The sequence below is a fragment of the Leucopleurus acutus genome, assembly GCF_964270905.1.
Source record: "Leucopleurus acutus genome assembly, chromosome: 2".
NCBI classification, from domain to species: domain Eukaryota; kingdom Metazoa; phylum Chordata; class Mammalia; order Artiodactyla; family Delphinidae; genus Leucopleurus; species Leucopleurus acutus.
The window spans coordinates 117691266-117717341 of NC_139143.1; the positions used below are offsets into that span (position 1 = coordinate 117691266).

At 39.3% G+C, this 26076-nt stretch overlaps 1 protein-coding gene across 1 annotated transcript in view; it reads left to right on the forward strand.

The window, feature by feature from the left end:
- LOC309974465 (large ribosomal subunit protein eL6-like) overlaps positions 1 to 21727 on the forward strand; it is a gene marked incomplete at both ends in the record, with an annotated part of 68477 nt that extends 46750 nt beyond the window's left edge. Inside the window, one exon of the mRNA XM_082859096.1 lies at positions 21206 to 21727. Within this exon, the coding sequence (XP_082715222.1) occupies positions 21206 to 21727 (522 nt within the window). The remainder of the gene's footprint in view (positions 1 to 21205) is intronic.
- Between the last annotated feature and the right edge of the window lie 4349 nt (positions 21728 to 26076).

Sequence of the window (26076 nt, forward strand, 5' to 3'; positions counted from 1 at the left end):
CAAAAGAACCCCAAACCCTTTGCAGTAGGCCCCTTGTCCTCTCTGAGACTCAGGCATCATCTATAAACTGTGGATGTTTACAGTTATAGCCACTTCAGAGATCACGGTGAGGAAAACACAGTGCAGTGTATATAGTATTACTTCAGGCTTTCTGCACTAGGAGAGACCCAGGGCTAGCCTCTACAGATACTCAGACTCTGGGGTGCTGGGGAAGAGAGAACACAATTGTCCTGGAGCCCACGTTTATGACCTGTCTTCTATTCCTCTTTCCCTAGGCCATGTCTAGAGTAGAGGAGAATTATCTTGCAGTGTGGGCACTACATAATTCTTCTGGGGTCTGTGCCCATCACCCCTGCCTTCAGATGGGCTAGACAATGCCAGAAAGACAAACCTGTAACTGCCTCACTCCCATCCATCCATGCCCCCCCAGTGCTGGGGCCATGGCCCTGCACCTGCAGACTGGATGCTCTTTGCCTCTGCCAACCTGTGGTCTTGGTCGTGGACCAGCTCCTGTAACTCTGGTCCACAGTCTCAGTGGGTATTTTTATTTTCCAACAACAGTCGCCTGTTCACTTTGAACTTACTATTTTCTGAAACACTTAGACAAAAGGTTGTTCAAAAGTTGGTTATAATGAGCTTTAAATAAAGACAGAGAGATAAATGGAAAAACAGAGATAAGTGGAAAATCACCTAATAATTTAAAAAAATATAAATAATGTAAAATTTAAAAGATAAATAAAAATTGAAGCAAAAATTAACAAGTATATCTTCTATCTGAATATGGAAGATTTAAGTCTCCAGTTGCAGTTGTGTTACAGCATAATCATTCCGGTTTGTTGGTTTATTGTCCCTTCAAGTGGCCATTAATATGCTCTTTTATGGGGCATGGGTCACCACGGGGTGGCCTCAGCTGAAGATATGCTTTAGCAACAACTGCTCAGTGAAATGGCCTAGATTTCTTATAATACCGTCCTCAGGTCATGGCATCTTTCTTTTACCTTTCTTCCAAAATGCATTTATGCATAACTTGTGTGTAGTCTTCAAAGGAACCTAACTTCTAACCAGTACAGGCATAGGTACAAATAGAAACTTCCCTAGTATTTACTTGTGGATTATTTTCTACATTTTTCCATTTCTAAATCCTCCCAACAGACCAATTTTCTTTGGTAACAAAGAATACATTTCTCTTTAAGTTTGTGAAAGGAGCTACATAAAATTCTCCAGACACATGTTTAAAATGTGTGGTCAAACTGGCATCTGTCCTTGGAAATGGCCAGTGGTGGAGAATTTTTAAGTTTGTCTGATGATACCTCAAAGAGGTTTTTTTAATGGAACATTAGGCCCTCAATTATGAATTGTTGCCACATTTCAGATCTGCCCAGCGGACCTTTCAACTTTATGCTGTTTTTGTTGTTAATGAAAAACTCCATTCGTTTATGAAGCCTGGTTCTTCTTAGTGCTTTGACTTTAGAGAAGGATTTAATTTAGAAATTTAACCTGTGGAATGAACTATGTTTCACGTGAAACCATTTAGAGACAAATGGGTTTTTGTAATGCTATGAGATCAATTTATATTTCACCAACGAATTGCCGTATTCAATAGACTCAAAAGGCATACTGTTAATGCAAAATTTAAGCTATGGAAAACTTGCTTGTCCAAACTCTAAGAAAGAATTTCCCCTCATAGCCTGGAGTCCTCTGCTTTGTTGATCTAAGATGTCAAGCACTGCTGCAGTTACCTGATGCAAGATAAGATTAAAACACAGCTAACACACAGCTGAAACACAGCTGAAGATTAAAAAACACTGAAGCACGGTAAATGATGGGAAAGTGAATGACCGAGGCAGGAAGGAGGAAAATAAACACATTTCTATGAAGTTATTAAAGGAAGGAATTGTGGGGAGTCAGGTAGTCTATTTCACATGTCAGACTAAGCCAGAATTAGTTTGCTTAGAAATCCCAGGCAGACACTAGGTGCAGTGATTATGAGCCTGGGCCTTGCTGCCAGACAAATATGGGTTCAGATCCCTGCTCTTTCGAGTGACCCTGGAGTTTTACTTATTATCTCTGTGGCTTTTTCCTTATATGTAAAATGGGAAAATAATTCCTACACTGGAGAGTTATTGTGATAATTAAATAAAAATGATCCCCTTAAAGCTCTTAACACAACACCTGACTTATTTCATGCTTCATGATAGGAGGAAGTCCAGAAACTTTTAGTTTTATTACAGTTAAGAACTATAGAACAATTTACCCTTTACTCTTTGTTTAAACAATGTTATGTTGAGACATTATTTACATACCATAAAATTTATCCAATGTTTAAGTGTATAATTCAGTGATTTTTGGTGTTTTTGGTAAATTTATAGTCATTCAGCCATCACTGCAATCCAAATCCAGTTTTAGAACATTTTCATAACCACAAAAAAATGTCCTCATGTCTATTTGATCTATGCCTAGGCAACCACTGGTCTGCTTCCTATCCCTACATATTTACCTTTGCTGAACATTTCATATAAATGCAGTTGTATAGTATGTAGTCAGCTGCAACTGTGTTCTTTCACTTAGCCTAATTTTTTTTTTTTGAGATTCACTCATGTTGTGGCATGTGTCAGTTTCTTATTCCCTTTTATTGCTGAATAAAATTCCATTACATAATGGTATTCCCCGCTCTGTACAGTTTGCTTTACTCCGACTTGATTTTACGAAAAACCCACATTAGTACCTGTTTTTGCTAACCAAAAGAAATCCAAAGAAGATGTTCGCTTTTGCAAAAATAGTGTTCAGAATTTGCTTTGCAGGGAGCCATTATACAGTCATCACCATCCCAAGCAGCAAGAGTGGCACTGCCAAGCTCCTTTCCCAGGAACTACACTCAGCATCAAGGCCCCATAGATTTGAACTGTGTCTGTGAGCATTTACGCTTTATCGTGATTTATTTTATGCATTCAGTTAGTAAGATGTGTCCTAAGGCAATTGCTTCTTCGCCTGCCACCATTTAGGCTTACAAAAGGTTTCTTAGAAACCCACTACTTTTGGATAGTGGAGGAAACCCATATATGGACATAACACATCTTGTGCATCCATTCACCAGTTATTGGATTGTTTTTAGTCAGTTTGGATTGTTTCCGGTTTGAGACCATTATGAATAATGCTTCTGTGTACACTTACATACATGTCTTTGTGTGGACATATATTTCCTTTTTTTTTTAATAAATTTATTTATTTATTTTATTTTTGGCTGAGTTGGATCTTCGTTGCTGCATGCGGGTTTTCTCTGGTTGCTGCGAGCAGGGGCTACTCTTCGTTGCGGTGCGCGGGCTTCTCACTGCAGTGGCTTCTCTTGTGGCAGAGCACGAGCTCTAGGCTCGTGGGCTTCAGTAGTTGTGGCTCGTGGGCTCTAGAGCGCAGGCTCAGTAGTTGCGGCACACGAGCTAGTTGCTCTGCGGCATATGGGATCTTCCCAGACCAGAGCTCGAACCGGTGTCCCCTGCATTGGCAGGTGGATTCTTAACCACTGTGCCACCAGGGAAGTCCCAACATATATTTTCTTTGGGTAGATTCTTAGGTATGGAATTTCTGGGTAGTATGAAAAGTTTATATTTAACAATTTAGTAAACTACCAAACAGTTTTCCAAGTTTCTGAACCATTTTACATTCCCACCAGCCATGTAAGAAGGTTCTGTTTTCTCTACATCATCACCAATGCTTGGAATTGTCTGTCTTTTTTACTACAGTCATTCTAGTAGGTATGTAGTAGTATCTCATTATAGTTTTAATTTGCATTTCCCTAATGAGTAATGACATAGAGCATCTTTTAAAGTACTTATTAGCAGTCTATATATCTTTGCTGGTAAAATATATTTTTAAGTCTTTTGTCCATTTCTTAATTGGGTGGTTTGTATTACTGAGTTGTAAGGGTTCTCTATATATACTGAATATATATCCTTTATCAGATAAAAATATTTGCTAATATTTGCTCCCGGTCTGTGGCTTATTTTTTGAACTTAAAAAGGCACCATGAAGAAAATGAAAAGTTTTAAATTTTGAAATGAAAAATTAAAATTTGTCTAATTTTGTTAATTTTAATGGATTTAATGGATTTTGCTTTTGGTGTCAGATCTAAGAACTCTTTATGTAGTCCAAGCCCACAAAGATCTTCTGCTACTATTTTTCCCAGAAGTTTTTTTAGTTCTAGCTCTTCAATTTAGTTGTATGATATGTTTTGAGTTAATTTTTGCATAAGGAGTAAGGATCTATAATATTTTTTCATCTGGAAGATAATATTTTTATATGTGGTATCCAATTGTTCTTATACTATTTGTTGAAAAGACTAGCCTTTCCCGCATTGGATTATCATGGCACATTTGCTAAGAACCAAATAAGCATACATGTAAGAGTATTTTTTAGACTTTCAATTCTGTTCCATTGATCTAAGTGCATATCCTTGCAAGTGTCCTGATTATTGTGCAGAGAGTCTCCTCTTATATCAGTACCACAGTGTCTTGATTACCAAGTGTTGAGATCAAGTAGTAAGGCAGTACAAGTCTTCCAACTTTGGTTTTTTCCTATTGTTTTGATCAGTGTAGGTCTTTTGTACTTGCATAAAAGTTTTAGGATCAACTAATCAAATTCAATTAAAATGTCAAGTCAGATTTTGATAGGGATTACTTTGAATCTATAGATCAATTTGGAGATAACTGTCATCCTGAGAATGTGGAGTCTCACAATTTACGAACATGAAGTATCTCTCCATTTATTTACATTTTCTTTAACTTCTCTCAGCACTGTTTTGTAGTTTTGGGGTACAAGTTCTTCATTTATTTTGTTAAATTTAGCTCTGAAGTCTTTCTTTTCTCTATTTTCTGAGAGTTTATGAATGATTGGTCTTATATCTTCTTTAAATATTTGATAGAATTCACCAGTGAAGCCACAGGGACCAGGCTTTTATTTGTGGGAAGATTATTAATTGCTAATCCAACTTATTTATATGTCATAGGTCTACTAATATTTTCTATTTTCTATTTTTCTTGAGTCAGTTTGGTAATTTGTGTCTTTCTGTAAATTTTTCTACTTCATATAAGTTATCTAACTTGTTGGCATGAAGTTATTCCTTTTAATTTCTGTAGGGTCAGTAGTGTTGTCCTCTCTTTCATCTTTGATTTGGTTAATTTCTGTCTTCTCTTTCTTTTACTGGGTCAGTCTAGCTAAGGGTTTGTAAATTTTGTTGATCTTTTTAAAGAACCAACTGCTGGTTTTATTGTTGCTCTTGTTTTTCTGTTTCCTGTTTCATTCATTTATGCTCAAATCCCTCAGAAATAAACACAGTATTCCAAAGTTTCACCTTTGTTCCATGCAGATCATTTTTTAACCTATAAATAGTTACTGAAATTGAACCAAAGAGGATCCTGGAATATGGTGTTAGTCTTTGAGGGTATAAAGGTGTCTTCAGGACTTCTCCAAGGGGCTTTTTAAATCCCTAAATCTCCAAATTACTCTCCTGCCATGTGCAAAGCTTTCACGTCATTTAACCTTTATACTTAACCCTTTGCTCAGACAACCTCCCCCAAACATATTTTCCATAAATAGCCCAGACATGACTCCTCTTACAATTCTGTTTGGGGGAAGTCCTCTCCTTAGGAAGAGAGTGTGTGAAAAAAAATTTTTTGGCAAAGGTAAACATGATTATAATTGACAAAAAAAGATTTTTATCTTCCTCTCCTTTTTCTGCCATCTCATAAATCCACTCAAAACAGAAAAAGAATAAATGAAAGAGATCTTATCCTTCAGTATACAAACTTCTGAAGGAAACATATGTTTTATGCTTTTTTCTGCTGTTTTGAGGGTCTGTTGAGAGATGCTAGTGAAGTCAGTTTCCATCAAGGGCTTCTGCTTGAGGTTGAAGAAGGTAGAAAGGGACTGGCACTTTTCAAAGCATAATAACTTGACAACTGCTATCAGAAATGTGGCAAGATAAACAGGATGATTACATGTCTGCAGGATGTGAGTATAGTTTTTTTCAGGAAGCCTTCCAAATGGTCGAGTTTTTCCAAGGGAAACATCAGAGAAAGAAAGCAAACTACTTAGGAAAGTTTCAAAATCATAGACTTAGACTGAAAACATGGCTCCTTGTAAACTGAAAAATTTTAGTCTAGCCAGTTAAATGCTTCATGATCACCTGGCCAATTTCTCCTCCCTTCTTTAGCTTCAAAAATAATTTTTTTCTTTTTCTTCTTTTTAAAATTAATTAATTAATTAATTTTATTTTTGGCTGCTTTGGGTCTTCGTTGCAGTGCATGGGCTTCTCACTGTGGTGGCTACTCTTATTGCAGAGCACAAGCTCTAGGCATGCGGGCTTCAGTAGTTGTGGCACGTGGGCTCAGTAGTTGTGGCACACGGGCTTAGTTGCTCTGCGGCATGTGGGATCTTCCTGGACCAGGGCTCAAACCTGTGTCCCCTGCATTGGCACATGGATTCTTAACCACTGTGCCACCAGGGAAGCCCCCAAAATAATTTCTTAGTGATCTTGATGTATTTACAATTTGATCAATGATGCAAAAATAGCTGCCAGATCCTGCCTGCCCAAATCCTATCCTGTGATGGTGATGAAGGATGTGCATCCTGTGAACCAAGTCTGGCAGGTTACAAGGAGCAACTTCTGGACCTGAAAAAGCATTCTAGAATTAGGGTAATATGAATCCATGGGTGCCTGGGAGCCTGCTGAGCTGTCCTCCATAGTCATCTGTTACTGGGTTTCTACTCAACTTTCTGCTTTGTCTTCTCTGTCATACCTATCTCACTCCTTCCGGTCTCCCTTTCCTAGGAGCTGGGTCAAGCTTCCTGCTTCAACGTGGACACATTACTTGGTGCTAAGGCCCTGTCACTCACATGAAGATGAGTCCCACCTCTGTCCAGAGAGTCCTGGAATTTCACCACCAGCCTGAATCAGACTGGTGAACTTGCTTGTGATATGGCTTGCAAGTGTGCCAACTCTCTCCCCTAACTATTATATCAGTGGTTGCTCCTATCTCCCTAGCAGCCCACAGTTCAGTGTGGAACTCATTGCTGAGGCCACACAGAACACAACTACATCCAGAGAGAGTTTTAAGAAGCCATAAAGCAGAGGTTTGCTAACTCTATGACAGAGAATGTGCTGGTTTTTGGGAAAGTCAGTGGGCTTAGCGGTCTCTGCTTTCTTCCTTCAGGTTTTAGGAGCAAAGCAGAGAAGCCCTTTAAGCTGTAATAGAATAAAAGATTTTAGTTGAGAGGTAGTCATCTCCTTCTCTGCCTAGTCAGCCCACAGAATAGAAAGCCAACTCAGCATCCAGCATTCTACTGTACAGTATTAGGTTTCAGTAGTAGCTGCACATATGTAACCAAGCTAGGCACTGGCCCAGCAAACGCATCCCAGAATATAATCAGGGAGGTAGGATTTGCTTGGAGTAGAAGCTGGAAGGAATTAATGACAACTCATGGTAAAGGGGGTAATGCCAGGAAGACTGGAATATAGTGTAGGAACAGGGCATTACGCACCAGAATGCCTACCCTATTTGCTGCTTCTCAACCCTGCCCTACCTGATACCTTACTTGTGGAAGCCTGGCATGTGATGGAGTTCCTCAGTGCTTTCAAAAAGAAAGAGGCATGGCTGCAATCTGAACTGAAATGTCCATGACAGCAATCATAAAAGACAACCACTTAAGAAAAATTTGTGATGGATTTTCCAAAGAGAAGAGGAATCTGTGAGTTGGCCTGTCTCTTAATGAATCTGTCTGCTTCTTTCTTGAGTGCGAACCAAGTGAACATCTGCTTGACAGAAGACTGAACACGATCCTCAGTAGAAGTTCTCAAGGGATTGCTGTTAAATGAAAGTGTTTTTGCCCCTTTAAAAAGTAAGTCTGAGTTAACAAAGAGTTTGTTTTGGTGTCAGTAGGAGACTCAGCTCTATGGCCAACAGCTCTCTTCCATTAAAGATAACCTGAGAACTTTCTTGGTGTGGAATTCCAAAAGCCATTTCCTTCCAGTTCCTGTTATTGCGAGTGATGCCACGTCCTGCCTGCCACAGGGGCTGTCCCTCTGCTCATTCCTCCATGAGCTATTGGGCATTTTGCCATTGTTTATATTCACCTGCAGGTGTGTGAGACAGGTATATTACCTCTCAGAGTTTATACTACTTAGTGAAGGTCTCATTTGAAATTAAACAGATGAGTAATAAATTCTACCCCATTTCACAAGATAAGCATTAGGCAAATGCATGTTACAGATTTCCACCACATAGTAGACAAAGATGAGCAGTTTTATATTGTTGTAGAACCATAGCTTGTTAGGAGTTGAAAGGGCCATGTAATCCATCCCTCACCATGGCATCTCCATTATACCTAGGAAGAATACCTCCAGCTCAAGTCTGTAAGGAAGGAAAATGTGCTTTGCAAGACTTGGGGTGTTTTAGATCAACTCTGCATATTTAAGGAGGGAAAATGAAAGTTTCTCCCCTTCTTTTCAATGGGAGGTTACCAATCTGCAAGTTTCCATTCCAGCTGGAAGTGCATGTGCTCTCTCGCTCTCTCTCATTCCCTCTGTCTCTTGCTGTCTGCACTGTATGCCTGCTATTCTCATGTGTTTAATGCTTTTCTGGCATTCATTTTATACGGTATTGATTGTAGCATCTTACATGTACATATATGACCCTCCTAATTAATTCGAAAATATAACTACATGAACTCTGGATGCATTGGTGCCTCCCACTTCATTTGGTCAGCTGGTTTGTAGAAAGTTTTTAAATCTAATTTTTGACTCCTTGAACAGATCATAATTTTTTCAGATACTTCTGAAAAAGTAGGCCTTAGGGTACCTCATGAAGAGTTATCCACTATCTCACTCTGACCTCAGATAAACCTTATGAAGAATCAGGGGCTGAGTTTCTTTATCTGCAATGTGAAGATGCATTTAGATTCTCAAACCTCTTCACTTTGGAACCCCTGATGACAGGAAAATAAGTACCTACTCCCTGAGTTTGAGGCTACTGGCTGCAAGTGAGATTCTTTTGAATCTCACTTTTTTTAAATTAGAAATACAGGTAATTTTGCATTGTATTTTGCAACTATCTACTTGTACAGCAAAATAACTTTTGCTTCAATCTTCAAGTCAAATTAAAACTCAGGAAGATTTCACAGTGTTTATTCAATTGCTTTCTGCACCACTGGTGCTGAGAAATGTCCTTCAGTTTGAGGTGCATGAGTCATCACTCTGTGATCTTATACTTTGTATAGCCATTCATTAGTAGAATGCCTACTGTATGCAAGGCACATGGCCAGGCTCTAGTCTTGGACTAGGGCATTATATTCCACCACCGCCTTGAGGCTGATTGTTGGCCATGTTCATGATACAACTGCCATGCAGAGTGGGGTCTCAATAACTATTTATCGATGACTTGGTTCCATGGCTCCCAATGGCCTACAGGGATAATTTTCAAATCATGGCCCCTGGACACTCAGAGTTTAGTGGCAGTTCTCTTGGCTCCGCGTGATGGGAGGCTGGGGGTGGGAGGTTGAACTTTTCCCTAGTCAAAACAGCTTTGCTTTTGTCTGTTTGCTGTAGTAGGTTTTTACTTACAGCTTTGTTTTTTGTAGATGTCCTTTATCCAGTTAAGAAGTAACCTATATTCCTAGATTTCTGAGAGTTTTGGCCAATAATTGATGTTTGATTTCGTAAAATGCTTTTTAACCAACTGTTGAGATTATGATATAGTTTTTCTTTTTACTTGGTTAATATGATAATCTACATTGCTTTTAATGTTAAACCAGACTTGGATTCCTAGGAAATTTGTGTTTTCCTTTTTATATATTATTGGATTCAGTTTGCTAATTTTTTTTGTTGTTCATTTAGTTTTCTTATAATGTCTTTGTCTCCTTTTTGTATCAGGGTAATGCTATGACAATTTTCTGGAAGACTTTGTGCAGAATTGGTATTATTTCTTCCCTAAATGTTTGGCAGAATTTACTAGTGAAGTCATCTGGGCTCGGTGATTATTTTGTGGGGAGGTTTTTAACAAAGTCAACTTACTAAATAAGTATAGGGCTAATCAAGTTATCTGTTTTTTCTTGAGTAAGTTTTGGTAGTTTCATGTCTTTGAAGAAACTTATCCGTTTCACCTAAGTTGGCAGATTTATTGGCATAAAGTTGTCATAACATTCCCTTATTATACTCTTTTAACATCTGTTGAATCTATAGTGATGATACCTCTCTACTCCTTGAGGTTGGTAATCGTGTCTTTCTTTTTTCCCTGATCAATCTAGCTATATAGGTTTATACATTTTATAGATCTTCTCAAAGAACCAATGCTTTGTTTAATTGATTTTTCTCTATTCTCTATTTTATTGATTTCTGTACTGCTCTTTATTAGTTTCTTTCTTCTACAATTATCTTGGGTTTAATTTGTGCTGCTTTTTCTAGTTACTTAGGTAGAAGCTGAGGTCATTGATTTGAGACTTTTCTTCTTTTCTAATATAAACATTTAATACTGTAAATTTCTCCCTTAGTACTGCTTTAACAGCATCCTACAAATTCTGATATGTTGTGTTTCCATTTTCATTCAGTTCAGAATATTTTCTAATATCTTTTTTGAGTTATTTAACCCGTACGTTATTTTGAAGTATGTTATTTAGTTTCCAGATATTTGGGAATTTTCCGGATATCTTTCTGTTATTGATTTCTTTACACACATGCACTGATAAGTATTCCACTGAATACTCAAGGGGAAACCTCTGCAGATTTCCAGTTTCTCTCTGTACAGCTGTCTCCTCTATAGTACTTTGTCCTATGAATTCTCACTGCCTTGATCACCCCTGGCTCTTAGCTACATCTCCTTAACTCAGGATGTCCTTTGGGTGCCTCCTGGCACCCTTTCCTCCCTGTATCTCCTTTCCCTCCCTGTATCACACCCTGGTAACTCTCAGAGTTTAAAGCTGGAATAATTGTAGGGCTCACCTTTTTTTTCTTCCCATCTGTCAGAGACCACTATTCTTCATTGCTGATACCTGTGTCTTGAAATCTTTGTTCTATGCATTCTGTTGGATTTCTGGTTGTTTCAGACAGGTGAGTAAATCTAATACCTGTGACTTCATCTTGCCTTGAAGTAGAAGTCTGAACTGTGTTCTTTAACATAAGTATTCATCCCTTGCTATATCTAATATAGTACCATTTGCATGGAGAAAAAAATCCATGTGCACAGATGAAGTATACAAGGATAGGAGGCAGAAAGCCTAGGGTCTAGTCCGTGGTGCTTGGAACAACTGATTATGTGCCCTTGGACATTCATTTAACCTTCCGAATGTAGTCATCTACCCTACCCAGTCTAATAAGAAGAAGAATTACCATTTAATGAGCGTGCGCCCTATGACAGGCACTGTGCTGAGAGCTTTATGTAATTGTCTTATTTAATACTCACAAGGTAGCTTAGCAAAGATTATCTCCTTGAGTCCTCACAGCATTCCTGTGAGGTAAATTTTATTAACCCACATGTCATGATAAAGATAAAGATAAAGCCTTTGGCCCAGTTAAGTGTCTTGTCCCAGGTCACTCATCTGGTCAGTTCCGTAGCAGAGTTCAAACAAATCCATTACCTATGTCCCACTGCCACAGACTTGACAGATTTGTGAAAATTAAGAGAGTTAATGGATGCAAGCATGCCTTGCAGAATGTAAAACTTAGTAAAAAAATAGTAACAGCTTGGTAATAATAATTCACTATCAGTGAATTAATCTCATTTCTGACTGTTTCTGTATATACCTCTAAGGAAGAAACAAATCAGTGTTCTCAATTTCGAGGTGAAAGTTTCAAGCACTTTGAGATACTTTATTATTCAACATGTCTATAACTCATCGTGGTTGTAAGCAAAAAGAATTAGAAGTTTACATCACAGATTTGCTAAAAGTGAAGAATATTTCTCCTTATTGCCTTCTATCAAGATTGCACAGATACAGAGCCCAGTTCGATGGCGCCTTTGATTTTCTACCCTGTGCTAGTTAGTGAAGGACTCTAGTGAAAGGAATGTTCTATCTTGTCATCTGCTTATCAGACAGCTGGAGTCTACGACAAGTCCACTCAGCTTGCCAAGCCAGACTTCAGGCCAATTAGGGCCTCTGCTCCCAGGGGAGAAGAATATGATTTGACATGATTCAGGCGAGGTACGTGTGGACTGGCTCACAGACAGTTTCACGTTTTGTTGCCAACAGCTTAGGAATCTACAGTCTTTTTTCATATGAGGTTACATATGAAAAAAAAATGTGTGTTTTTCTTTTGTTTTTATTGCTGAATTGTGCAAATAAGAAGAGGAAGCTAGTTGGCCCACTCATTTTTGTCTTCCTAAGAAGAATGCTGACTTTCCAATTTTTAACAAAGGGATCTCAGACTTTAACTTCTTAAATGACCCAAGAAACGTGGTTGAGGTCACTAGAGGGAGAAAACAATTATGGACTTTATAGAGAGCAAACAAATAGAAAACTCTTAGAGGACTGATGTGTTTTTAACTTTTTTTTTTTTTTTTTTTTTTTTTTTGCGGTACGCGGGTCTCTCACTGTTGTGGCCTCTCCCGTTGTGGAGCACAGGCTCCGGATGCGCAGGCTCAGTGGCCATGGCCCACGGGCCCAGCCGCTCCGTGGCATGTGGGATCTTCCCGGACCGGGGCACAAACCCGCGTCCGCTACATCGGCAGGCGGACTCTCAACCACTGCGCCACCAGGGAAGCCCTCTTTTTAACTTTTAAGGGCATGTTCTCAAGTCAAATAGCTGATGGCGCAGATCAATGCAGCGTTTGCAATGTGTTCATGTAGAAAGCTGCTGACTTCTATATGCCACTCATCTGATAGGACTACAGTGACAAACTAGAATGTTACTTATTTTTTCATGTTGGAAATACGAACCTGCTTGTTTGCTGGTTGGTTTACTCTTTTGCCTCCAATCCTGTCTGGTAGAAGAACTTGCACATAGAACTTGCACATATGGATTCCTGTCCATCACATACCTCTGGTCGTCCTGTAAGCTGTTTCATGCTAAGATGTATTTGTCTCAGGATAAAAAAGTCAGGCAAGTGGAATTATATTTTCCAATCAGAAAATGCCAACATACAGATTAAGAGGTCAATAGTGCCACACTTGGCCAACCAATTAAAAATGTTTCTGTTGAAATAGTTCAGAGTCATTATATCTTCATGTATTCATTCATTCTACTTTGTTGAAAATATTTTTTCTCTTCTACTAACATGATACAATCCTTTAACTAAGCAGCCACTAGAAATTCTGGTCCAATCACACAGTCTTTTCCCAGTAAGAAATAGTTTCAGATTTCTGATTCTGTCTTGAGAGTTTTGGTGGGCCTACTAAGGCAGTTCAGGAAGTAGATGGTTGCAGCAGTATGTTCTTTAAATCATCCATGAACAGTAAAAGTGAGACATATCTCATTCATCTTTGGATTCCACGTATCCAGGTGCCTGCACATAGCATGTCCTCAATAAAGGTTTGTTGTGTGAAGAAATGATGAAGACTTTCCTGTCTGGCATCCTGTGAAAGATGACAAAAGAATCAGGAAATTATTTGCATGTTCCTTGAGGAAAACCTTTTGGTGATTCAGTGATGATTCAGGTTGGAATTCTAAGGTCTCTCCCAGACTTATGATTCTATCATTCTTTTTGTTTTGTTTTGCGGTACGGGGGCCTCTCACTATTGTGGCCTCTCCCTCTGCTGAGCACAGGCTCCGGACGCGCAGGCTCAGAGGCCATGGCTCACGGGCCTAGCTGCTCCGTGGCATGTGGGATCTTCCCGGACCGGGACATGAACCCATGTCCCCTCCATCGGCAGGCGGACTCTCAACCACTGCGCCACCAGGGAAGCCCTCTATCATTCTTTTTAACATTGAGTTTTCAACATTTCATTGGATATAAGTTGAAGCATTTCTAAACCTTTTCACTGAAGAAAACCTTCTTGATCTTGATACTAAACTGCTTATGAGCGAGACCCAGAAAGTTACAGTGAGGTCTTCTGTCATGTTAGGCTTTCATTAGCTCAACATTAGCAGAGCCCAGCTGACTGAAACCAAATAAGAAATATTGATTGAGTGTGAAATGATACTTGCTAAAAACATCTGAGCTCTAGAACCTATGTGAAGACAATGTGAAGTCATTTTTCATCACCAGCACACCCAGCCTTATCCTTGAAGCTTTATCTATTGGGACTTCAGTCCTATCAGATTTTATGAGCTTAGTAGGAAGCTTTTAAAAGGTGCTGCTATGAAATATATTGTAGTACTGGTTAACTAAGCTACGTACTTTTCTTTTGCCTCTTTTCACAGTTCTTCCAAGATGATGACTGACAAAGAATATTGTAAAAAGTCACATGAGTGGTACACTTGTAGATAATAAGAACAGAGAAATAAAACCTAGGATCTCAGCCCAGCCTTGCAGATAGTTGCCAAATGCATCTTTTCTGTGGGCTGGCTGTGCCTCTTTGTACTCACCAGTGTGCCTTTCTCTCCTTCTTGCTGCACCCTACTTCTCTCTTTTCATTTTTGTATGATTAGGTCAGTGGACCATAAGCGCCTGCCTGTTACACATGTTTTAGACCTTCTCATACTCTTAGTATGCGTATGCTGTTAAAGTACAGATTCTGATTTAATAGTCCAGGGGTGGTAGGGTGGGAGAGGTTCTGCATTTCTAACAAGTTCCCAGATGATGCCTGCGCTGAAATCTGTACTTTGAGTACTGGGCTTTAGACCAGAGCAGTTGTACTTCGTTGTATGTTTGTACATAGTTTTAGTTTTTAAAATCCTGATACCCAGACTGTACCCCAGGCCGATAAAATCAGAATCTTTGAGGGTAGAGCCAGGCAATGGCTGCTGGTAAGTGCTAGCAAACAGCTCTCCCTGATTTGTAGTATTTGCCAGTTTCCATGATGTAAATACTCCCATCATTTCAAGCCACAAACATAATGCCATGGAACATGGAGTTGGAAAGAAGTGCTAACATTTGGCCTGTGAGCCAGCACACACTGTCTTCAGCACACCACTGGATCCAGGCATCTTCATTTTTATAGCTCCCCAAGTGCGTGAGCTGTAACTGATTCCCTTTTGAGGCCAAAATGGAGAACTGCTGTTTTAAAGTTAAACTGTCTCTATTACTTAAAGATATGTTTCTTCATTCAGCGTTGGTGCCCTGGACTTTTGTATCTGCCCTCTGCTCTCCTACCTCATTAGCCCACTTTCATTCTCAAAACCATGTTAGGATCTGACCAGTGTCACACCCCTCTCTTGTGCAGTATACAGTTAAGTGCTTAGAAATTCCAATATGATACTACTTCTGGAGCCTACTTCTACTCAGTCTCACCCCACCTGCATGAGTGTTACTCCATTCAACGATACCTGTTTTTGTGTAAGACAGTAGAATGGCAGCAGGTGTGTTGTTTTGAAATCCAAACTGAGAATTCTTCCAAAGTCAGAGTCAAGTCCTCAGGAACAGCGGCAACTTCTCCTTCCAAGTTTAACTTTCAGCAAGTCCACTCACTTTATTCAAGGGACATGTGGAGCAGGGAATGGATATCCTGAAGATTCAGCTTCTGGCTCTGCTACTGATTGTTCAGTGACCCTGGGCAAGTAACTTATCCTTCTGAGCTTCAGTTTTCTCACAGCAAAATGCAGATAATAACTGTACTTACTTCATAGGATCATCATGCCTGGCACAGAGTGGGCACTCGGTAAATGTTAATTATTACTACAGCTCTTATTACTAGTATAATTCTACTGATGGTGATAACTTTGTGTTCTGAGCGCGCAGGGACCCCAGATATATATCACTATAGAGACATTCAGAAGGAAGGAGATAACCTAGCCCGGGTTCAAGCCTGGCTAACAGCTCACAGCTCAGGAACACCCCAAGCCCTAGGAATACCCATACCCTCCACAGCACAGCACCACATATTTCTGTCTTTTATCTAACCCTGGCTCATAACCTCAACTTTCCTTTCTTAACTTCCTCACTCTCCTTTTATGAATTGAAACAAAGACATACTTCTTTTAGCCTCCCAGATACAGAAGCCTTTATATGATAATTTTTTGGTGGGAAGGTGAATGAGAATGAGGGAGAAAGAACTAATTATCCTTTCCTTTGTTATAAGTAGAAAGATGTCTTTGTTTCAGTGTCCATCTGTGGCTCCCAGGCTTACTGAGGACACCATGAGGACTATTTTAAAGGATGGACAGAATATTTGTACTCAGGAAGAATTGATGTTTCACAGGAAGGAAGCGTGGACAAGTGGCAGTCTCCCACATGGAAACTTTCCCCCTAACTGTTCAATTCCTTAAACAGAAGCCACTTCCTTTGAATTGTGGGGTGTCACTTTTCTTCTGAAATACACCCCTGCTTCCTGGTTTATGACTGTTACGCATGAGAAAAAGTTTTTTTCAGAGAAAAATACAGCATACTTGTTGCACGTGATACAATGTATTGGTCATGGCAGTTTAATTCGGTGAGGGGTTACAGGTTTCATTTTGCAAAGAAGCAAAATTTAACCTTTGGTAAATGGCCCCTGTTTTATCACAGCGTATAAAATAAATCTAAGCAAAGGAATTTTCTCTTTCAAGGGCTGCTTAAAATTCACCTCCTCCAGACTAACTCCTTGATCCAACCCCCAACAAAACAAGCAAACAGGGCTTCCCTGGTGGCGCAGTGGTTGAGAGTCCGCCTGCCGATGCAGGGGACACGGGTTCGTGCCCCGGTTCGGGAAGAGCCCACATGCCGCGGAGCGGCTGGGCCCGTGAGCCATGGCCGCTGAGCCTGCGCGTCCGGAGCCTGTGCTCCGCAACGGGAGAGGCCACAAGAGTGAGAGGCCCGCGTACCGCAAAAAAAAACAAAACAAAACAAAAAAAAACAAGCAAACAACATCGTCAAATATGTTTTGGGAATCATTGTGTGCCACCTATTATGCTGGGTTCTCTCACATGAGTCACCTCTAGTCAGAACTAAGTACTCTCCATCAGTCTCCCATTACACTTCTCCCTCATTTAGAGTGGGGGTAACCTGGGGAAAGGGAGATTGAATAAAGACACAGCATTGATCCCAGAGAAATATGCATGTCTAAGCTAAGGCTGAGGGAATGGAGAGAAGGGAAGGTTAAAGAAGTGGAATTAGTAAGCCTTCAAGCTTGAATAGATGTGGAGGGAAAGGGCAGGGTGGGATCAACACTTCACTCCAGCTTTTAGCTTTGGGTGATTCAAAATTGAGAAGGTCGAGCAGATTGGAAGGTCTATGAAACTACTGACTTCAGGCAAAAATGAAAGAAGCTGATTACTATGCACTAAAATTATAACATGACTGCGTCAGAGAAAAGATTTATAAACATTGATTTTGATTAATACTGCCCCTCTAATGCTTTCTAATTAAACCATCAACCGTCAGGACTTACTAAGGATGGGGAATTAGATACAGCCAAGTTTGTCCAGAAAGAACATGAAATACTCTTAATGTCTAAGCCTGAAACTAACAGGTTTGTTCACTACACATTTCTTGAGCATTGACTCTATGGCAGGTGCTGAGGCTGCACAGATGGGTGGTACTCACTACCTGTCGTGGTGAAGCTCTTCAGTCTGGAGAGACAGATGTGCAAATGATTAACTGTGATAGATGTGATAAGTCCTATTGTAGAGCTACACAAGAGGCAGGGGCAAGGCACCCTCACCATCTACCCACAAGCCTAGGCCAGATGGTGCCACACCCCCCACTGGACATATTTGCAATGTAAGAGACCTGATCCTTGATTGTTACCAGCTCCATCGTGCCCCCTTATAGTCATGTAAGGAAGAGAAGCTGAGAGGACTTAAACTTTGGAGTCAGGCAAATCTGAGTTCCAAGCCCAGATCCAAACTTGTTACCTGTGTGACCTTGAGCAAGGTAGTCTATCCTTAAGCCTCAATTTCCTCATTTGTGAAATGGGGATGACTACCACTTCATCAGATTATTATGAAAATAAAACTGGGTAAGGTATGTTAAGTGGATGTCATATAGTAGGTATTCAAGGAATATTAATTCTGAGACTGTATTCCCATTTTCACTAATGTTTATATAGTGTCATCAAGAAGGAGTAAAATTCTACAGATGAATATTTAATCATACTCTGAAAACTTTAGTGTAAACTAAAGTGGGCTAGAGTCAGCACATTGGGTCTGAGCAGTGTGTGTGTCTCTAGTAAATAGTTTAACCTTGAGAAAAGCCTCTTACACTGCCTGCTGATCTTATCTCCAAGCCTGGACTTCTCTCTTTCCAGGCCCCAGAAACTCCCCTGTTAAAAGGAGATATCTCATACTGGTGATAACATAATATTTCTTTTATTTTACTTATTTATATATTGAATAAATTTTTATTTTTATCTAAGATGAACACGTAAGTTTAAAAAACTAGTAACTATGAATCATAAAATGGAAATGTTCATCCCCTCTGCATCCTCCACTCTGAATTTCAGTCAGCCACTTTTAGCATTCTTAACTGTTTATTTGGGAATTTACTTCTATGTATCTAAATAACATCCTTACACTACAATTCTTGGTTATTTGTATAATTTTAATCATTATTCATTGATTTCCCACTGTGGGAAAAAAGGATTTAACACTCCTTTCATAGATACACACACACACACACACACACACACACACACACACACACACACACACACACCACTCCTCGTCCATCCTTCTTATATAGATCATAAATATTGGTTAGATATTCAAATTTTACATTGTTATTCACAGTTAAGTCAGATAATGAATATGGTTACATACAACTGCATTTCCTTCCTTACACAAATTTTTTGTTTCCCTAAAGGTAATAATTTCATTGATTTCCTGTTTGCTTAGTTTTCCTCCTAGTAGCACTAGTTCATCCCAAAATGCTTATAAAAAGTATGTGTCCTTTGACTACATTTGAACACATCTGGCAATCTCTCAGTTTGTGGAAGACATTTCTCTTGAAGTCCTGCATCCTCTTGTTCCAAATTGGGCTAGTTGCTCTCCAGGCCTGCTATGTAACCAAATTCCTGGGATCTTAATCTCCTTTCACCATCTTCCTGGGATACTCTTACCCTCACTATGGTGATGGGTTCTCTATTTCCTGGATTCCATGTGTTCTTCCTGCTTGTTTTACTCCCTCATTCTGTAGAAGCACATTGTCCAGTAATGTTTTTTAAAAGGGGAAGAATGGCTTTTGTTTTTGGATATTGAATACCTGAAAATGTCTTTATTCCACCCTTACATTTGATTGATAGTTTGATTTGGTATAGAATTACCAATACAGGTCAGAAATATTTTTTTCTCCCAATTTTAAAGCATCACTCCATTGCTTTTATAATTGGGTGCTTTTCTGATTGTCAGTACTTTCTAGGTGAACTGTTTTTTTTCGTTTTATGTATTTATTTTTTAATCACTGTAAACTTTAAACATGTTCTGTTTAACTCTAGTGTCTTAAAATTTCACAGTTACGTGTTTTAATGTAGGTCTATTTTCATTTATTGTTAGCGGGCCCTTTCAAACTGGAAAGTCATCTTTCTATTCTTAGTTAAGATAATTTTCTTTAAATAATACTAATATGCTCTGAAGTCATGAGTTCAAAAGTCGCTTTCAGATTTATTTTAATTCTTTTTTTATTGAAGTACAGTTGTTTTACAATATTATATTAGTTTCATGTGTAAAATATAGCAATTTGATATTTTCACAGATTATACTCCATTTAAAGTTATTATAAAATATTGGTTATATTCTCTGTACTGTATATTACATCCTAGTATATTATTTATCAGATTTTAAAAAATTTCTTATTAAAATTATTGCTTGACCTTTTTTTGTTTTTTTTTTAAATTTTTAATTTTTTGAAAAGATTTTTATTGGAATTGTTGAAAATCAGAATTACCAAAAATGTAATTTGGGTATTACTTCACAAATTACTTATTAATGCCAATTTTCATCATTTTTTCTGTCCAGAGCTATAAAAGAAAAAAGTCTTTCTAATGTAATGAAAAAGACAAGTTAAAGATTAGTATATGTAGCATGTATTATACTTTAGCTAATTATGCTTATGAGGTCAATTGTTGTATGGAAACTCAACCTCATTTATTGGACATCTTTAGAAAATGATCAATTCCACAGATATGTACACACCCTTATTTTCATTTTACCTATATTTAATTAAAATATTCCTCAAAGATGTTATTTATTTGCCTAACTTAAAACAGGACCGCCCCTTTAACAGACCCTACTGAGTATTTATTTATTCTTTCATTTAATTAGTCAACAAGTGTTGTGTAAGTTTTTCTTGGTGAGTCAGGATCATCATTATACATTATTGGTAGTGTTAAACTTCAAGACAGTTTTGCCCCTTAGGTGCCGTGAAGTTGTGTAGTGCAATTGGCCTCAAATACAATGCTTTGAGAAAATCAACGCTTTTTGAGAAAAAGCTCATATGACTCAGTAAGGAAAAGAAAAACAACCCAATAGGAAAAATAATAAACAGGTATTTCACAGAAAAGGGATAACACATGGCTCATAAACATATGAAAAGATTCTCAATTTCTTAGGGACCAGAGAAATTAAAACCACAATGAGTTACCATTGTACACCACCACTAGCTAAGCCCGACAAATCCAAGTGTTACTGAGGATGTGGAGCTATAGACCTCTTTTATACTGCTAGTAGAAGTATAAATTTGTGTAATTCTGTGGAAAACAATTTGGCATTAGCCAGTAAAGTTGAACATGCACATCCCTGCTACCCAGTGATTCCATTCCTAAGTGTGAACGCTACGAAAAATCTTACATCTGGGTGGAAGATGTATATAAGAATGTTCTGCCAGTGTAGTTTATGGGGGAAAACTGAAACAACCTAAATATACATGTGCTGTAGAAAACATGGATGAATTGGAGTGTACTCATACACTGGAATGCCATCCAGCAGTGAAAATTAGTGCATTATAACTACTTGCATCAATATGGATGAATGTTATAAATAATGTTGAGGGAAAAAAAAGGAAGTCTCAGAAGGAGACACACAAGTATTTATCAATTTATATAAAGTTAAAAAGCTGACCTTACAGAATATATTTTGTAGGGATATATAAACCTCGATCCAACTACAAAGAAAAGCAAAAAAAAAAAAAAAGATTAAGAAATAATGCCTAGGTAGTATCCTACTGAAGACGTGCCTCGAAAGCTGTTGAGTCACTGCAGAAAGCCCTTCAGTAAGCATGTGAGAAAACTGCACGCTAGCATCGCTCCTGGGACTGTTCTGATCATCCTCACTGGGTGCCACAGAGGCAAGAGGGTCATGTTCCTGAAGCAGCTGAGCAGTGGCTTGCTACTTGTGACTGGGCCTCTGTCCCTCAATCAAGTTCCTCTGCGGAGAGCACACCAGAAATCTGTCATTGCCGCTTCCACCAAAATTGATATCAGTGGTGTGAAAATCCCAGAACATCTCACTGACGCTCACTTCAAGAAGAAGAAGCTGCGTAAGCCCAGGCGCCAGGAAGGTGAGATCTTCGACACAGAGAGAGAGAAATACAAGATTACAGAGCAGCGCAAGGTTGATCAGAAAGCTGTGGACTCTCAAATTCTGCGAAGAATCAAAGCCGTTCCTCAGCTCCAGGGCTACCTCCGCTCTGTGTTTGCTCTCACACATGAAATTTATCCTCACAAAGTAATGTTCTAAACTTCTTACAAGGAACCTTAGTAAATAACTCGGTCCATTAAAAAAAAAAGAAATTATCCAGAGAGTATTTACATGGGAGGAGGGTGGGTTAGGGGTTTGATTATAGAAGGACACAAAGAGGGATTCAAAGACATGGTAATGTTCTATATTACTTCAGTATCATTTCATTAAACCAATATTTCCTAAATGCCTGCTATGTGCTAGGTACTGCTATAAGCACGTAGGAGTACAAGAGCCCTTTATGGAGAACATATTCTACAAGAAAAGACAAAAAAATGAATGAAATAAATTATTAAATTATTATTGTTTTAGAAGGTGATAAGTTCTATGGAAAAAATAAGAAGGTGAGGGAGTTTAAGACAGAGCAGAGTGAGCGTATGGTTTGCAGAATTAAATGAGATGAGGCTTCATTGAGGTGACATTTGAGCCAAGATTTGAAGGGCATGAGAGAGTAGGCCACATGGCTTTCTGGGTGAGTAACATTTTAGGCAGAGGGACTAGCCAGCGCAATGGACTTACTATGGCAATATGTCTGATGTCTTCAGGAAGACATGGGGAGGGCACTGCAGCTGAAACAGAATAGGCAATATGGTCAGAGACGTGTCAGCAGGGCTTTATAGGGCTTTATTAGATGCTAGGTCAGAGATTGGCAAACTTCTTCTGTAAAGGACCAGGTAGTAAATATTTTAAGCTTTATGGGCCATAGGGTCTCAGTGGCAAACACTCAACTCTGCTGTTGTAACATGAAAGTAGCACAGACAATATGTAATGAGTGGACATGGTTGTTTTTGTATTCCAGTAAAACTTTACAAAAATAGATGGTGACTGGATTTGATTTATAGGCTGTGGTTTGCTAACTCCCGTGCTAGGTCTCATGGGAGGCCATTGCAGGTTTTTGAACTGAAGAACAGCAGGCTCTGACTTAGTCATTTAAAAGAATCATTCTGGCTGTAGTGTTAAGAGTAGATTGTAGAGAGTGCCAAGGGTGAAGCAGGGAGATCTTCTCTTGGAATAATCAGGCGAGAGGTGATAGAGGCTTGAATCTTGACGGCACAGCTGAGGTAGAGAAAAGGGGTCCGTTTCTCTGCTTTTGAAAGTAGAGTTAACTGGATTTGCTGATTGATTGGATGTGGGTGTGAGAAAAGAGTCAAGGATGACTAAAGTTTTCAGCCTGAGCATCATTTAAGGAGAGAAATACCCTTTGTGGTTGCACATTACTTTTTAAATTATATATTATGTTTTATAAACTTTATGTCTGGTATATTTAACAATTTTTTTTTTAAAAGAGAACATGTTTTTTAACATGTTCCATCCAGGATCTGGTGTTTTATTCAGCAGCTTAACTAACCAGATTTTGCCTCCTTATCCTGTTTCACAAACAGAAAATTCTGTTTTCCCTCCTTCCTTTTGCATTTTTTTCCCCAAGCATATGAGCGGCCAGAAATAGCACAAAATGACCAGACTGACTCAGGAGAGGAAGAAGCAAAATGTCTAGAAGAAATGGAAACTTAAGATTCAAGATTCTCCTGAGCATTGCAGTTTTTTCACCATTCTCCTGAAACCAATCCCCTATAAGGGAATATCACCAGCACTACAGGACAAGTAGGAAGGGAAAGAAAGCTGGAGGAAGGGTAGGCATGGGAAGAGAAAGGGAAGGAGAGAAGGAATGAAGGAGAACCCAAAGGACTACTGGCTCTGTTGAGATGACACCAAAGCAATAGCTATAATTGATGAGAAGAATTTTTGTTAGATAAATTTCAGTTCTCCCAGCGTTTACTGAAAGGACAAGAGAGAAGCTTAGGAAGGGGAAGGAAAACAAGATCCATCCCTGGGACCCTATGCTGAAGTTGCTGTAGTGTATTCAGTAGTGCTTTTTTTTTTTTTTTAAATTTATTTATTTTTGCTGTGCTGGGTCTTCGTTTCTGTGCGAGAGCTTTCTCTAGTTGTGGCAAGCGGGGGCCACTCTTCATCGCGGTGCGCGGGCCTCTCGCTATCGCGGCCTCTCTTGTTGCAGAGCACAGGTTCCAGACGCGCAGGCTCAGTAGTTGTGGCTCATGGGCCTAGTTGCTCCATGGCATGTGGGATCTTCCCAGACCAGGGATCGAACCCGTGTCGCCTGCATTGGCAGGCAGATTCTCAACCACTGCGCCACCAGGGAAGCCCTCAATAGTGCTTTTGACGATGGTGGCGAATCCATTTACAGTGCAGTGATGTCACTGTAGAGGCAAAGAATTGGGATTTTTTCAATATCATTCAAAAGAAGCAGACGAGAACAATGAGCCTTATAGAAGCTTAACATATTTACACAGATCTCGGAATTTTAAGAAAAGGAAACTGTGGTAGGATTGAAAATGATTCTTACTCCCATGGGAATTTATAATTTACAGGGAGAAGAAAAATACATGCAAAAACAAAGAAGTGAATGAGGTGGGTGGGAATATGGGGCTGCCCCGGCAGGTTGTTCGCATTGGAGCTCTGGTGCTCTGGTGTGGGCTGTTCCTAAATTCCAAGCATCTCCTGAGGCTCCTGAGGCTGAGGGCAGAAAGAATGTTTACAAACTATTTCTGGTCTAGAGCCTCCGTCCACACTTCATCTGCGTCAGCTCCATCCAACCTTAACATCCATAACATTCTGAGAGTCAAAGCTTGCCCTGGACTGAGATTCCAGACCAGATTTAGGTCTGAGAGGAAGTAAATGTGTCTTTCCCTGACACATCCGAGACAAGGAGAGATACCAAGGTAGAAAATTCAGACTAAGCCAGAAAACGCCAGGGAGCCAGAGGAGAAAGCCTCCATGGAAATGCCAGTAACAGCCCTAATCTGGGGTGCAGGGCAAGTACAGAGAGAGCCAAGAGTTCAGAACTGGACTGATGAGAGTGAGCTCAATTAGGCGGCATCAAAAGGGAGGTGAGAGTGGGAGCCCAGAGACTGTTGAACATCTGCTAGCATTTGCAACTTGGTTTTACGGATCGTGTGGGTGTGTTAGCCTGGCTTAAAAGTATTAGGGGGTGGAGTAGCCACTTGGCACAGACTGGAACCACATGGACCTCCAGTGGTGGAGCTGAGAGTTGAGGCTGGAAAAGGACTTGTGGGACTACTCACTCCTTAGGGCTGTACACCAGAAGCAGGGGAAGACATTTTAAAACAGGAAATGTGAAAAAAAAAAAAAAAAGGGAGGGGAAAAGGGTGTTTGTTGTAATTATAGGAATATGGGCCCTGAATATGGGAGAAATTTTGTTCCAACTTCTCCATTTACTAGGCTGTGTGACTTTGTGCAAATAATGTAAAATTCCTGAGCCTAAATTTTCTCATCTTTAAAACTGAGATTATAATACCCAACTCACAGTTATTGACATGGTTCTATATAATAATATTACATATAGATACATACGAGTTTTATATACCTATATGGACTTACATAGTGCTTGGTATCGAATAGGTGCTCAATAATTGATAGTTCCCTTCTTCCTCTTTTTTTTATTGTCATGTTCCTTGACAAATGATTAGATTAGTCAGTAACTGATTATTTATTGGGAAGTATTATTTGTATAAAAAATGTAATACAACTATGGACTTCAGTTAATAATAATGTGGTAATATTCATCAGTTGTAACAAATGTATCACTAATACAAGATGCTAATAACAAGAGAAACTTATGTGCGGGGAAGAGGAGGTATATGGGAACTCTTTGTACTTTCACTCAATTTTTCTGTAATCATAAAACTACTCTAAAAAACAAAGCCTATTTTTTTTTTTTAATGTATGAGGTACAGCAGGTGAAGATAAAAAAGTAAAAGATATGGTCTCTGCTCTCTAGAATTTTACAGTTAATTGAAAACACAGACACACAAAAGGGAAGAGCTAGTTTATGAGGGCAAGGCGTACCTTTTTAAGAAGTTAAACCAGGGTTTCTCCACAGCAGCCCTGTTGACATTTCGGATTTATGTGGTCAGGGCTGTCTGATGCACTGTAGAGATGGATCAACAAGTTTACAGATTTTGCCCTATGTCCCTGCGAGGCAAAATTGCCCCTGGATGAGAATCACTTAGTTTTATAAGTTGTCCTCTTCTTTCATCCCCACCTTCCGTTGATCCATCAGGAAGTTCTATATTATGTCGCTCTTGTTTACCTTGGATCCTATTTTGTACCATGAAGTATGCCCTGAGATATGCCCTCTACCACTAGAAAGCTGCTACATCAACTGAGGGCGAAATCACCCTACGTGATGTCCCTGCTTCTGCACTATCTCCTTCAATTCATTTTCCTCACGGGATCTCTGGTCATTTAAAAACATAAGTCCAAATCATATCACCCCTCCTGTTTAAGCTCTTGTGCAGGGATTCTCAACA